This window comes from Perognathus longimembris, chromosome 1 (assembly GCF_023159225.1).
Source record: "Perognathus longimembris pacificus isolate PPM17 chromosome 1, ASM2315922v1, whole genome shotgun sequence".
NCBI classification, from domain to species: Eukaryota; Metazoa; Chordata; class Mammalia; order Rodentia; family Heteromyidae; genus Perognathus; species Perognathus longimembris.
In genome coordinates this window covers 83,306,970-83,321,996 of record NC_063161.1, presented here as the reverse complement: position 1 = coordinate 83,321,996, position 15,027 = coordinate 83,306,970, and the positions used below count along the sequence as shown (strand labels likewise).

Below are 15,027 nucleotides of genomic sequence, written 5' to 3'. Positions count from 1 at the left end.
AAGGAAGAATAAGAAATGACAAAATATACCCTTTCTTGGAAACAACCTCAGGGATCACCTCATTCATTGCTTCTATTTTATTGGCAGAAAATCGAATCTTGGATTAGTCAGATTCAGCCCAATTCTTTTGTGTATATGTATGTATGTGTGTCAGACCTAAGCCTAGAGCTCCAGTGTTCTGCTACTCTGACCCGAGCTCTTATCTCCATGGCCCTTGCCATTCTGAAAGCCTCTGGCATTCTCTCAGAAGCTGGGAATAGAGGCAGAACTATCCCGTGTCTCAGCTCAGGTTTTTATCTCCCACTTTGAAATGTGAGCATTTGATCTTAAAAAGAAAAGAAATACTCAGTGCTGGAGGAGTTCTTGTAGAGTTGGCAGTTAGGCCAGGCCAGGACATACGCCATGATTCTCTACTCTTGAAATCCATCCATTAGCTTACTTCAACAATGTAGCCACCTCACAGCTTACTCATGCCTAGAACTGTCTTATAAAACCCCCAAAACTTCATTAAGAAATCTATTGAGGTAGAAAAGTTTCCTTTGGGAACTGAAATTGAACAGGGGAATGTAGTTTGTATACACTCGATTACTTTGGATTCTCTCAGTGGTTTGTAATATGTACACGAAAAATAACATACCCACGTTTTCTCTCGTATCTGGAAGTTAGATCTAAAATACAAACATATGAAAACATATACAGGGCCATACATATGTGCACACAACTGACTATACACAGTAAACACAGGGGTGTATTCCAATGATGTAACACTTAAACAACTTATAGCTCGTGGGAAAATGAGGTAATAGGAGTAATTTTTACAGCAGGTGGTAAGTATAGTGAGTTTGAGCTGCTAAAACAAATTAACATAGACTGGGTAGTTTATAAATGACGTACATTTATTTTGCACAGTTCTGGAGGTTGGGAAGTTCTTGATCTGACAGATCTGATGACATCAAAGATGACAATCTTTTTCTGTGTCCTCACATGATAGACGAAGTCCCTTAGACTTCTTTGATAAGGCCAGTAAGATATTCATAGTAGTCCTGAATCCAGGACTTGCCTCTTTCCATCACAGTGGCGATTAGGTTTTAGGAAACACATTCTGTTGCTCTCTGTATCCATTATTAGAGAATCTCAGGTAGCAATCTGTTGGAGGCATCATCAGATCTAACTCTAGGGAGACCCATAGGTCCTGTCTGTAGTCATTGGCCTCTACTGTAAGCAACACAGAGATGGTTCATAGCTACAGAACATTCATGCCATCATCTGTCAGGGATTTTTGGTAGTTATTCAGTGACTCTGGGCCACACCCTCCACTCACCTTTCTGAATGTCTAGTTCATTGATGGCTGACTCACAGTCTGTTTCTCCTGTCTTTTTAAAAATGTTGTATGGTCATGCAGCCTTCTGGGTCTAGCGATACCTGGGAAGTATATTTTCTTTCACTGTGTTACACTGAACATGAGGGCATTCATCTTGGGATTTCACATCTGTCCCAGTGGCTAGTCCACTGTGTGTATCCACAGTCAGTTTCCCACTTGGGCAGTCACTGAGAAGGAGGGCCCAGTGTTTATAGTGGAGACCAACCTCACCTGGCTGGTATCTGCTTTCAGAGTTAACATCACTCAGAGCCGCAGTTCCCACTCCTTGAACAAACAGCTCATCATTAACATGGAACCCCTGCAGCCGCTGCTTCCTTCCCCCATTGAACATGAAGAGGAACTTCCCCTGGGTGAGGGTAAGTCTATATACTTGTTTTAGAGGCCAGCTTCAGAAAAACCAGCAAACTAGTTAGGGTTTTTAAAATCTTGTGTGAAACATTAATGGTGCTAGACCTACACAGTTCAATAAGGCAACCACAACTATGTATGGCTATTACAAACTAAGTTTACATTTTTTAAAAACGAAAGTTCCAGTTCCTAAGTCACACTTGCCAGATTTCCAAAGCCCAGTGGGCCACGTGGGACTGATGGCTGCCATATTGGAACTGAGACTGAGGAGACTATTTCCATCATTACACAAAGTCTTACCAGAAGCCAATGTTTCCATGACAATCAGAATTTGTTTCTAAGGAATTTTTCAAGCTGGATACTGATGGCTAATGTCTGTAATTCTAGCTATTCAGGAGGCTGAGATTTGAGAATCACAGCTGGAAGCCAGCTGGGCAGGAAAGTCTGTGAGACTCCTCCAATTAACCAGCAAAAAGGCCAAGTGAGAGCAGGAGGTCCTAAATTCAACCCCACTAGTATCATACAAATAAACAGACAGACACACACTCACATACACACACATATATACACACACATGCACACACACACACTCACACACACAAACAGCTGGGAGCCAGTTGCTCATGCCTCTAATTCTAGCTGTTCAGGAGGTTGAGATCTGAGAGTCACAGTTTGAAGCCAGCCTTGGCAGAAAAATTCATGACACGTTTAACTTCAAGTAACCACTAAAAAGCCAAAGTAGAGGTATGGCTCAAGTGGTAGAGTGCTAACCTTGAGTGAAAGGATAAGAGACAGTGCCCAGACCCTGATTTCAAGCCTCGGAACCAGTGCACACACAAAACAATTCTTCCCAAATGTCTCTACACTCCTCACCCTTTGTGCCTCTCTTATTTCCTCTTCCGCAGCTGTCTCATCTGATGTTTTTTTCACAGGCTAAATGTATAGTGTCCACTTTAACCCACAAGTTGTTGCTTCTCTTTTCCTTCCTCCTTTCCTTTTTCTTTTTCTTCTTTGCAAATACTTTATTACTTCAGAAAGTATCTCACCACACCACTTGCTGCAGATATCTCGTGAGACAAATCTCATACTCTTACTAATTTCAAATTAAATTAACAACAAAGACAAACAAAAGGAAGTTATTATAATCCTAAATATAAACACAACTTGCTTTTCCTTCACTCTATATGAATATTAGTTTCATCACTGGAGACCTGGATATTGGGCATATTCAAGAGGGCAAGGCTCTCTGTCTGCCAAATATTACCTTCACTTTTACTTCAAGAATTCTTTCCTTAGGAAAAAACTGTACAGTTCATAATAAGAAACTGCCTTGGAATACAGTCTTCAGAGAGGAAACAAGCACCAGTCACACTGAAGCATAAAGGATCTCTTCCTGAAAGGATACTTTGATAATTAGTGAGGAAACTGGTGGGTACTCAAATGCCAAAATTTCTCCAGGTAGAGAAAAAGCTTTTAAGATATAAAGGACTAGGGTCTCAAAAGACACTTGTCTTCTGCTGGCTACAAAATATCCTGGTTATGAGAACTGTCTTGGTATAATGGCCCCTTGCTATGTGTCCTAACCATTTACTCTATAAGTTCCATTGTAAGTTCATTTTCATAGCCTAAACGCTTCTGAATCTATGTTGCTTGTCTTGGTTTGTGAATGTGTTTCAAGTGAAAGAAAAATGGCCTTCCTTTCTTATTACTGATGATTTATAGACTTTATCTTATATGCCTGGAATATTCGGATGAAAACCATTCTTTTCTGAAGGTAATTATTATCCCTGGGTTGAATGAGGAGCATGTGAGTAATGGAGAAAGGGAGAGAAAAGATACTTTATGTATGGAGTTGTGACTTCACACTTTCTGCAAAGAGAGAACCTAAATGTGAATAAAATTTGGGGGGCCAGACTGAACAACTGGCATAGGGAATGTAGAATCCTAGGCCACTACTGCCTTCAGAGCCCCCTGGGTTTTGAAGGAGAGCCTGGGTTAAGATTTACTCTGAACCTTCTACTCCATGTGGTTACAAAATTCCATTTTGTTCTGAAATTTTACTGCTAAACACTAGCTTTGTCTTTTACACAACTGCATATACAATGGACACACCATTATACTGAAGTGCAAGAAACTTTTAAATATTATCCTATAGGATAGGAATCCATGAACTACATTTTCAATTTTTTCTGTTATTTGCAGAAAGCATCTTAAATTCTTTCATCAGCTACAAAGTTAAACTGACATGTCTCTCTCTTAAAAGTAGCCCTATATGTATATCGAGTACAAATTTTCCCCAGGAGAGTTGCCTTTTGTAGGACATATTTATGGGATTTGAAACTCAGACCAATCATAACTACCTTTAGGATGTAGAATCAATTTAAAATGAAGAAAAAGGGCTGAGGTCCTGGTTCACGTGGTAGAGCATCTGTCTAGCAGGCATGAGACTCTGAGTTCAAATCCCAGTACCATCAAAACAAACAAAAGTAGAAACAAAATAACGCTATTTATCCAATAATGATACTTTCAATCTAGAGTAAGAGCAGAAGTATCTTAGGTACCATGAAGTTCAAAGTGTGGTTTATACAGTGAGTGAAGATTTGTGTTCTTGACGTATCTTTATTGTTTATCAAACTTCTGTTCCATGTCTCTCGTCTTTAAATGTAAAACAGTGAGCATCAAATAACATTCAAGAAGAATACTGAATGTACAGGTTTGTATTTCCCTGGTATATAAACAGAAATCAGACATGGTGAGACATGTCTATATTTCCAGCAATTAGTACGCTGAAGCAAGAGAATTGAAAATTTGATGCCAGCCTCGGCTACATAACAAGACCTTATCCCCACCTCCCACTCCCAAAATAAAATGGCACCCAATTTAAAAAGAAATTCCATAATTGTCCCCTAACATAACAGCTATACAATTGGTAGACCACACATGCGGTGTGCTGGTTGCTGTGCATTATAAAGATGATACTGACTCTTTTCTATCCAGGGTCTCAAAGCAGGTTGAAGGATGGCAGTGAGCTCAGAGTCCCTAAGTAAGTTCTACCTCTGCTGATTGAATTGTGTGATCACTTTCTGTGTATCTTTGTATACCAGTGCCTTGGGCTGTCTGGGGAGTAACTTGCTCCTTTGTCACCATAGAGCATCTGAAATAACATTGGTGGACAAAAGAATGAATGGATGAGACCAGTAGGAAGAGGATGATGCACACAGTCTGGTCCACATAAGAGGAGAAGGAAGGAGAAGGAGAAAGTGACTTAGAAGGCCAGGAAATATAGCCAAGATGATAGTGGGTCTTGTATGACTTGTTGGGACATTTAAATTCTAGATAGCCACTCCTGGAAGGCACTGAAGGATTCAGACATGGAGTTGACTTGATTAGGAGTTGCATTTTGTAACACTGTGGTATAAGTGGAGGAAGGCCAGAGGTTCTCTATTATTATTATTGAACAGGACACTTCTTTCTTGTGGCACTGTCCTGTGCAGTGTAGGATACCTAGCAGTCTCTCTGGCTTCTATCTAGTGTGCACTAGAGCATTCCACCAGTCTTTGTAACCCAAAATATATTTAGGTATTACCAAATATCCGTTGGGGTGCAAAATTACTCTCTGAGTGATTGTAAGTGGATTTAAGGCATAGAGCCCATGCAGGAACCATTGCAATAACCCAGAGAATAAATAGACCAGAGCTGAAGTAAGGCAGAGATGGAGAGGAGGAGGAGGAGGCAACAGATTTAAGACTTAGGAACAAGATTGTAGAGACAGTGCCCTTGCTATGGTGACATAGAAACATTGGCTTTATATCATCTACATCCTGTGCTTGTCTCTGAGATACGGAATAAAAAACTTCAACCTCTTGATTTCAAGTATGAAACTAATGACAGACCCAGGAAGACTTAAGTGGCATGTTAGCATTGCACAGGGAATAAGTGGCAAAAATGATTGCTTAGATGTTGGAGCTATTGAGAGAATTCTGCACTGAGATCATCTACCTGAGCATCACATACTGGGTTAGGGGACTCTCCGATGTTACTGCCCACCTTTTTTTTTTTTTTGTCAGTTCTAGGGCTTGAACTCAGGGCCTAGGCACTGTCCCTGAGCTTCTTTTTGCTCAATGCTAGCACTCTACCACTTAAGCCACAGTACCACTTCTAGCTTTTTCTGTTTACGTGGTACCAAGGAATCCAAACCCAGGGCTTTATGCATGCTAGGCAAGCTCTGTACCACTAAGTCACATTCCCAGCCCCATTGCTCATCTTTAATGTGGCTGTGCCCCCTCTCCAAGTCATGGCTCCCATTGTTATTTGGAGGAGTTTCAAATCATACATTCAAAAACTAGATCCAGAAACAGGTCATCCCAAGTCAAAGTTGTTTGATTAGGAATGAAAAACTAGTTGATTTAATGGAACAGTGACCCTTGAAAGCTCCCAGGTGAGGTTCTGGGAAGGTCCTGGCACCTTATCTCCCATGATGCCCCTAGAGATCTGTTCGCACTTCCACTGCCGCCATGGCTTTCAGAGGTCACGACCACACATTTATCTGAATGAAGCAAGCTGGGCAAGAAAGTCTATGAGACATTTTTCTCCAGTTAACTATCAAAATGAAAATGAAAATGCCAGAAGTGGAGCTATAGCCTCAAGTAGTAGAATGCTAGTCACGGGCTAAAAGCTCAGAGGCAGCACCCAGGCACTGAGTTCAAGCCCCTGGACAGGCAAAAAAACCCAAAAGTATGCAACCTCTCATATTTAGGACATTCATGTATGTATTCATCTACACATGGATACATACCTACATAAAATTCACAGGCTATCCTTGGCTTGGGGGCTTTAGTTTTACAATGCTCTTCAATTCCCAACTATTCCTTGACAGTTATTTCATTCATCCCAGAATTTCAAGCCTTTCAACAACAGCTGGGCAGAGTAGTGCAGCCCTGGAAACTCCCCTGGTATTCTGAGAGAGTGTGTGACCCCATTCACCCAAAGCACAGCTGGAGGATTAGCTCTGGAGTGGGCTGTGTCTGTGTAGAAGAAAAACAGTCAGTTCCTAGGCACCGCTCAGCAACAAGAATGTTTTTACTGCTTACCCTGAGGTTTCTGGGTTACAGAATCCAGGGAAGTACTGTGGTGGACAACTTGGGATGAGAAGAGGTAACAAGCCATCTTGAAAAATGCTGCTTTAGAGTATTGGAGAATTGCAAAAGAAGAAAAATTTGAAAGTGGGAATTGCTTTGAGTGAAAATATTATCTCACGGAGTAAATTCACTTGTAAAATGGAGCAGTTTCTCTACTGTGTAATTAGGCACAGGCTTCTGTGTTTCATTGGTGGAGTAAATTTCTCATTCTGGAAGAAAGTTGGATTATGGTAGGCAGTAGTAATAAGAATAAACACCTGAGAACTGGCCAGTGACAGTTACTGACACACTCGTGTCTGTCACAGCAGGAGTGTGTCACTAACAGCAGTAGTGCAGGTTGCAATAATAACCATGATTGGGAAACCAGGATATCCCTTGGTAAGTGAAATGAAATAAGAATAAGAATAACTCCCCCTTCCTCACCCACTGGCCAAGTGAAAGCACAGTTGAAACAGACTTTCTATAATAGAGGGTCTTGGAAAGGTAATGCTGTTGACTAAGTGGAAGTCTGTTTCTGGCTGCATTTGCCTAGGACTGAAATAGCTGTCAAAGAATAGCTGGGAATTGGAGAACATTGTAAAACTAACTCCCCCAAGGCAACCATAGCAGTGTGCCTGTGAATTTTATGTAGGTACATGTCCATGTGTAGATGAATACATGCACATTTGTCCTAAATATGACAGGTTATACTTTTGGTTGTTTGTGCCTGTCCTGGGGCTTGAACTCAGGGCCTGGGTGCTATCTATGAGCTTTCAGCTCATAGCTAGCATTCTATTACTTGAGGCTACAGCTCCACCTCTGGCATTTTCATTTTCATTTTGATAGCTAATTGGAGAAAAGAGTCTCACAGACTTTCCAGCCTAGCTGGCTTCAAATTGTAATCCTCAGATCTCAGCCTCCTGAGTACCTAGGATTATAAGCAGGAGCCACTGGCTCCCAGCCAGGTCGTGTGTGTGTGTGTGTGTGTGTGTGTGTGTGTGTGTGTGTGTGTGGAGAGAGAGAGAGGAGGCAAGGGCATTAAGTGTTTGCTTTGTGTCTATTGCTAACCATAGATGGCTTCAAGTGGCTTCACTGAAATTCTAGAATGACTGTTTGAATATGTGAATATTTGAACATATTTATAGTAGTGTCCTGATCCACCAAGAATGCCCCCCCCAAAAAAAACAGGTGCCTGGTGGGGTCTCCTGCATCTTCCCTGGGCAGCCCTTCCTCCTCATTCCAGGCTTAGCCTTTCACAGCCTACACAGTTGCTCCAACCCTATCTCTAGGTTGCATGACAGGGAGTTCCTCTGCCCCTTGCTGCTCACTCTGGCATTCCCTCCCCTCCCCTCCCCTCCTTTCCCTTCCCTTCCCTTCCCTTCCTTCTTTTGGTTTCATAGATAATGGCTCAAACAGATTAACCTTCTTCTCATGGCATTCTCCCAGCCCTGCCCATTCCCCATGTGTTAAGTTAGTTCCCATTGGTTTAGGTATATCGGGACATATGTGTTATTAGCAATAATTAGCACTAGTCTTTAAGTTTGTTTTTTCTTCCCATGAAACAGCTGGAATTGCTTATGCATTTGGGGAAGCTACTCTTCAGTAACTTACTTGAGGATGGCAGACTCATTTGCACTTGAATTAGCCTCATCTTTGCCACCATGTTTTGTGATTGCTGTTATTTTCTCATTATAAAAAGAATATATTATCTTCCCCCCAAATGTTGAAAGTATGGAAATCATAAAAGAGCAGGAAAAAAGTCACCACTTAGATTGTTACCCTCCTTGCTGTAACCCAATGTTAACAAATTAAGAGTTTCCTGTGCTTTTTTTTTTTTCCTGGTTGGTACTAGGGCTTGAACTTAGGGCCTGGGGAGGTGCCCCGAGCTTCTTAAGACTAGTGCCACAGCTCTACTGCTGTCTTTTCTGTGGTGAATTGGAGATAAGAGTTTCACAGACTATCTTCAGACTATCTTGTCGTGGCTGGCTTCAGACCATGGTCTTCAGATCTCAACCTCCTGAGTAGTTAGGATTACAGGCAGGAGCCACTGGCACCTGGTTCACTGTGCATTTTAATATGGCTGGATCACTGTGTACACAATTCTTTAAATTCTTGCTTTTTTGTTTAAAAATTTAAAATATTAGTGCAGGAAGATATACTATAAATTGGGCTATAGGTAAAACAATGAATTAGGAATGTATTTAACACAAGGTATACAAATAGATTAAAACCTCAAATTAGAAGAATTCATACAAAGCACCACATTTTTTGGTGGTTTTGTGTGTGTGTGTGTGTGTGTGTGTGAACGAGCACATGTGCACACTGTACACATATGCATGCTGGTACTGGGCTTGAACACAGGATTTCTCACTTTCTCTTGGCTTATTCTAGTCAAAGCTACTCCTCTACCACTTGGGCCACACCTCCACTTTCAGCTTTTTGCTCGTTAATTGGAGATAAGACTCTCACAGGCTTTTCTGCCTGGGATGACTTTGAAGCTAGGATTACAGGCTAGAGCCACCCTCCCTCCCCAGCCCAAAGCATAGTTTCAAGCATCATTTCCTCACTGCGGGTGCTCCCTAGTGAGCAGCCACAGGGCCTCATCACTGACAGCCACATTCAGCAGGTCGTGGCTCTTTCAGAGCTAGCAGGTCTCAGAGGAGCTGCACTATCAGATTAGCAAAATCAAAATTCAGAAGTCATTGTCACACCGATTATATTCTAGCAGAAAGCACTACAGTTCAGGCCAACATCGGGAGCAGATGCCAGGAGTAGCTCTGGGTGACAAGATACTGGTTTGAGCCAGCTCCACAGTCATGTTCTGTGGTTTCTTCAAAAGCTTGTCATCTTCCCTTTGGCTTTCTTCTGAGCTGTTCTCATCCTTGGAACTCTGGTTTCTGGTTTACTTTAGTATTCTCCAGAAGTTTCCAACACTTGAAAGAAATCTTTGAACTTTTGATTCTTTTCTAAAAGCATTAGTGTTGGTTTCTGATGCAAGTTAAATGCATTGTTTCTTGGGAGGATTATGTAGTTTACATTTTTTAATTGGAAATACTGGGATTTGAACTCAGCCTCATGGTTATAAGTAGATGCTCTACCACTTGAGCCATGTCCCCAACCCTTCTTTTTTAAAGTTATTTTTCAGGCAGAGTTCTTGTTTTGTCTACTTACCTCAAACTATAAGTTTCCTATTAATGGTTTTAGTAGCTGGGGTAATAACAGTGCACCCACCACTGTTATTTGTTGAGCTGGAGTCTCATTAACTTTTTGCTCAGACTAGCCTTGGACTATGATCCTCCTACCTCCTAAGTAGAATAGCTGGTATAACAAGCATGAGCCACCATGCATGGCCTTAGTTTACATCTAAAGATAGCAATGGTGTATGTTGTGTCAGCTCTGTAGTTGGCTAATTTTACACAAATAGTTCATTTTATGGCATATGGTATTCTTCAGAATAAGTATTTTCAGCTATCAATAGTGCTTCATTTCAGTTATTTATATGGCTAATTTACTAGTAGTTGGCTTTATTAATTACAGTGGTTCTCTATGTACACATAGCATTGGCTTGGGTTGTTGCATTAATGCTTTGGACAAAAGGTAAAGCTCAAACTTAGATCTGGGCTCCTCCATCAAGAGCTGAATAACCAGAGTATAAAGATTCATCAGCTTTCCAGTCTTTATTTTCCCAGTCTATAAAGCAAGAAAGTTGAGCTTGAACAAATTCATACACTTCCCAGCTCTTACATTGTGATTGTTTAGCTGAAAGTCAAAGAGAAGAAAAATTAAGATGATAGCTTAAGGCTGTTTTTTTTTTTTTTTTTAAATTGTCAAACTGATATACAGAGTGGTTACAGTTTCATACGTTAGGCTTTGGATACATTTCTTGTACTGTTTGTTACCTCCTCCCTCATTCCCCCCTCTCCCCCCCCCTTTCCTTTTCCCCCCATGAGTTGTTCAGTAGATTTACACTAAACAGTTTTACAAGTATTGCTTTTGTACTCGTTTATCTTTTTTACCCTGTGTCTCTCAATTTTGGTATTCCCTTTCAGTTTCCTAGTTCTAATACTTGTATACATGGTTTCCAATGTACTCAGATAAGATACAGAGATAGTGCAGGTACAACCACAGAAAGGGGATACAAGAGAATCATCAACAATAGAAGCTACGGTTTCACATCACATGTTGAAAGTAATTACAACAGTGATAGAACAGTCATTTCCATAACATGGAGTTCATTTCACTTAGCATCATCTTTTGTGTTCATAAGGGTATAGCTATTGGGCTCTTGTGATCCTCTACTGTGACTAGCCTAAACCTGTGCTAATTATTCCCTATGAGGGAGACCGTAGAGTCCATGTTTCTTTGGGTCTGGCTCACTTCACTTAGTATAATTTTTTCCAAGTCCTTCCATTTCCTTACAAATGAGGCAATGTCATTCTTTCTGACAGAAGAATAAAATTCCATCGTGTATATGTACCCGTCTACTGAGGGGCATCTGGGTTGGTTCCATATTCTAGCTATGACAAATTGTGCTGCGATGAACATTGTTGTGCTGGTGGCTTTAGTGTGTTCTTTTTTGTGGTCTTTTGGGTAGATGCCCAAAAGTGGGGCTGCTGGGTCATAGGGGAGCTCTATGCTTAGCCTTCTGAGGAATCGCCACACTGCTTGCCAGAGGGGCTGAACCAGTTTACATTCCCACCAACAATAAACTAGGGCTCCCTTTTGGCCACATGCCCTCCAACATTTGTCATTGTTAGTTTTCTTGATACAGGACATTCTTACTGGGGTGAGGAGGAATCTCAATGTTGCTTTGATTTGCATTTCTTTTATGGCCAGTGATGTAGAGCACTTTTTCATATGTCTCTTGGCCATTCTCATAATAGGAAAAGATGAAGTTAAACTTTCTCTCTTTGCAGATGACATGATCCTATACCTAAAGAACCCCATTGACTCTACTCCCAAGTTACTAGAGCTGATCCAAAACGTTGGCAAAGTTGCAGGATATAAAATAAACCCTCAAAAAATCAATAGCATTTTTATATGCTAATGACCCAAACACCGAGGCTGAAATCAGGAAAGCAACCCCTTTTGCAATAGCCTCAAAAAACATAAAATACCTAGGAATAACCTTAACCAAAGAAGTGAAAGACCTCTATGATGAGAACTTTAAAAACATGAAAAACAAAATTAAGGCAGAACTAAGGAAATGGAAAAACCTCCCATGCTCCTGGATTGTGAGGATTAATATAATCAAAATGGCAATATTGCCAAAGGCTATCTACAAATTCAATGCAATACCCATTAATATCCCAACACCATTTTTTAATGAAATACAGGAAGCAATCCAGAAATTTGTATGGAACAATAAAATACCCAGAATATCAAAAACAATCCTAAGCAGAAAAAACAGTGCTGGAGGAATTACAATACCCAACTTCAAGCTGTATTATAAAGCTATAGTAATAAAAACAGCTTGGTATTGGCACCGGAACAGGCCTGAAGACCATTGGAACAGAATTGAAGACCCAGAAATGAACCCACAGAACTACGCCTACTTAATCTTTGATAAAGGAGCTAAAAAAAATAGGATGGAAGAAAGACAGCCTCTTTAACAAATGGTGCTGGCAAAGCTGGTTCAACACATGCAACAAACTAAAACTAGATCCTTATATATCACCCTGCACCAAAATCAATTCCAAATGGATCAAAAACCTTGAAATTAAAATAGATACCCTGAAAACACGAAAGGAAGGAGTAGGAGAAACACTTGGGCTCCTTGGCACAGGACGGAACTTCCTTAACAAAGACCCAGAAATGCGACAAATCAAAGAAAGCCTGGACAAATGGGACTGCATACAACTGCAGAGCTTCTGCAGGGCAAAGGACATAGCTTGCAAGATAAACAGAAATCCCACAGAATGGGGAAAGTTCTTTACCGGTCATACAATGGAGAAAGGCCTCATATCTAAAATAAAGGCAGAACTAAAAAACTTACATTCTTCTAAAACAAAACCACAGAGAACCAATAGCCCCCTCAAAAAGTGGGCTAACAACTTAAAAAGAGACTTCTCTGATGAGGAAATAAGAATAGCTTAGGGTCTGGGTAGCTTAGCAGTAGAGTGCTTGCCTTGTATACATGAAACCCTGAGTTCAATTCCTCAGCACCATATAAACAGAAAAAGCCAGAAGTGGCCCTGTGGCTCAAGTGGTAGAGTGCTAGCCTTGAGAAAAAGAAGCCAGGGACAGTGCTCAGGCCCTGAGTCCTAGCCCCAGGACTTGCAAACAAACAAACAAACAAACTTGGGAAGTTGGGGACAAGATTATTTTTCATAGATTATGGGGAACATTGAAGATAGGCTTGTACAGGGAGTGGTTAGCAGAGTTACAGCTCATTGCCAGTCCAGTCCAGCCCCTATTTATTCCTGGCCTTGGAGGAAGCAGTCAAGTTTTAAATAATTATATAAGTATTTACATAATATCCTTGATTTTGTGTCTTGATTTACAATCTGGGCCTTGATTTTCAAAAGGCCCTGATCTAGCACCTTCTCTCAGGATCCTTCTAAATGGATGGTTGAGAGGTGAGATGATCACCCTAAATCTCATACTTGGGTAAGTATTGGTGCTGGAATTGTGTCCAGGCTCTCTAATTCCTGGCCTAGGTATCTTAGATGACATGAAACAAATGTAAAACCGCTTATTTCAGTCTTGCAAAAACTTAATAACTAAGAATTGCATTTATTTTGTACATAAATCAAATAATAAAAACAATATGGCTGGGATGTAGCTTAATGGTAGATAGAGAAAGTGCCTAGTCTTTACTCTATGGCCATAGTTTCAATCCCAGAATCCCCTCCCCTCCCACACACAAAGACAACATTGTATGTAAATATGGGGGAGCTCTGGGATTCAGTGAGAAAAGCTGCCACATATTCAGGGCTGCATACAAGCCTTTGGTCTTCTACCAGAGCACAAGAGGACCTGGGGGCTCCTTGAGGACACAGTAGAATGGCGGGTGAAAGACTGGGCACCAAGCATACTGCAGCAAATAGAACTCAGCAGAGCCAGGCTGTGGGAAACAGATTCCCCACAGGACCTCTCACTGCCTTCCGGAAACCATGTTCTGATTTTAAAGTTGAATTCGTTAAATATGGAAGAGTTCATTCTGGGGCTAGTTCTAACTATTCATCTGCTTATGATCCATGTTAGGGGTGGTTGGTTTAGTAGCTCAGTAGTGAAGTTTCTAAACCATCACTCTTGCTCAAGCTGGCATTTGGATGTTAACTTATCTATTAGTAATTAATTACTTTAAATGATTTGTCCAGGGTTTTTTTCTTTTTTTTAAAAAATGTGTCAATTGTGTATACTATGATGTAATCGAGCCACAGTTCTTGAGGGCTGGGATTTAAACCAGAGAGCACTGTGAGTATGACCAACTGTGACCAACAGAACATGGTCTGCTTGGCTCTTAGACAAATAACACTTTCACCACTCTCTAAGAAATCACAGCAAAGAAGTAAAAAAGAAAAACTACTTACCTCATTATCTTTAGAAAACAGAGGCTTTGTTCTAATACCAGTATACACGGTTTCCAATGTACTGAGATAAGATACAGAGATAGTGCAGGTACAACCACAGGAAGGGGATACAAGAGAATCATCAACAATAGAAGCTACGGTTTCACATCACATGTTGAAAGTAATTACAACAGTGATAGAACAGTTGTTTCCATAACATGGAGTTCATTTCATTTCTTATGTGTTCATAAGGATATAGCTATTGGGCTCTTGTGATCCTCTACTGTGACTAGCCTAAACCTGTGCTAATTATTCCCTATGAGGGAGACCATAGAGTCCATGTTTCTTTGGGTCTGGCTCACTTCACTTAGTATAATTTTTTCCAAGTCCTTCCATTTCCTTACAAATGAGGCAATGTCATTCTTTCTGATAGAGGCATAAAATTCCATTGTGTATATGTACCACATTTTCCTGATCCATTCATCTACTGAGGGGCATCTGGGTTGGTTCCATATTCTAGCTATGACAAATTGTGCTGCGATAAACATTTTTGTGCTGGTGGCTTTAGTGTGTTCTTGTTTGTGGTCTTTTGGGTAGATGCCCAAAAGTGGGGCTGCTGGGTCATAGGGGAGCTCTATGCTTAGCCTTCTGAGGAATCTCCATACAG

General features: G+C 40.8%; 1 protein-coding gene across 3 annotated transcripts in view; it reads left to right on the top strand.

Moving 5' to 3' along the window:
- Frmd3 (FERM domain containing 3) overlaps positions 1 to 15,027 on the top strand; it is a 274,129-nt gene that overhangs the window by 232,483 nt on the left and 26,619 nt on the right. For 2 of the 3 annotated variants that reach the window (XM_048331193.1, XM_048331174.1), the window contains exon 13: positions 1,613 to 1,737. In XM_048331193.1, the coding sequence (XP_048187150.1) occupies positions 1,613 to 1,737 (125 nt within the window). The remainder of the gene's footprint in view (positions 1 to 1,612; positions 1,738 to 15,027) is intronic. The other variant, XM_048331184.1, reaches the window with a different exon arrangement.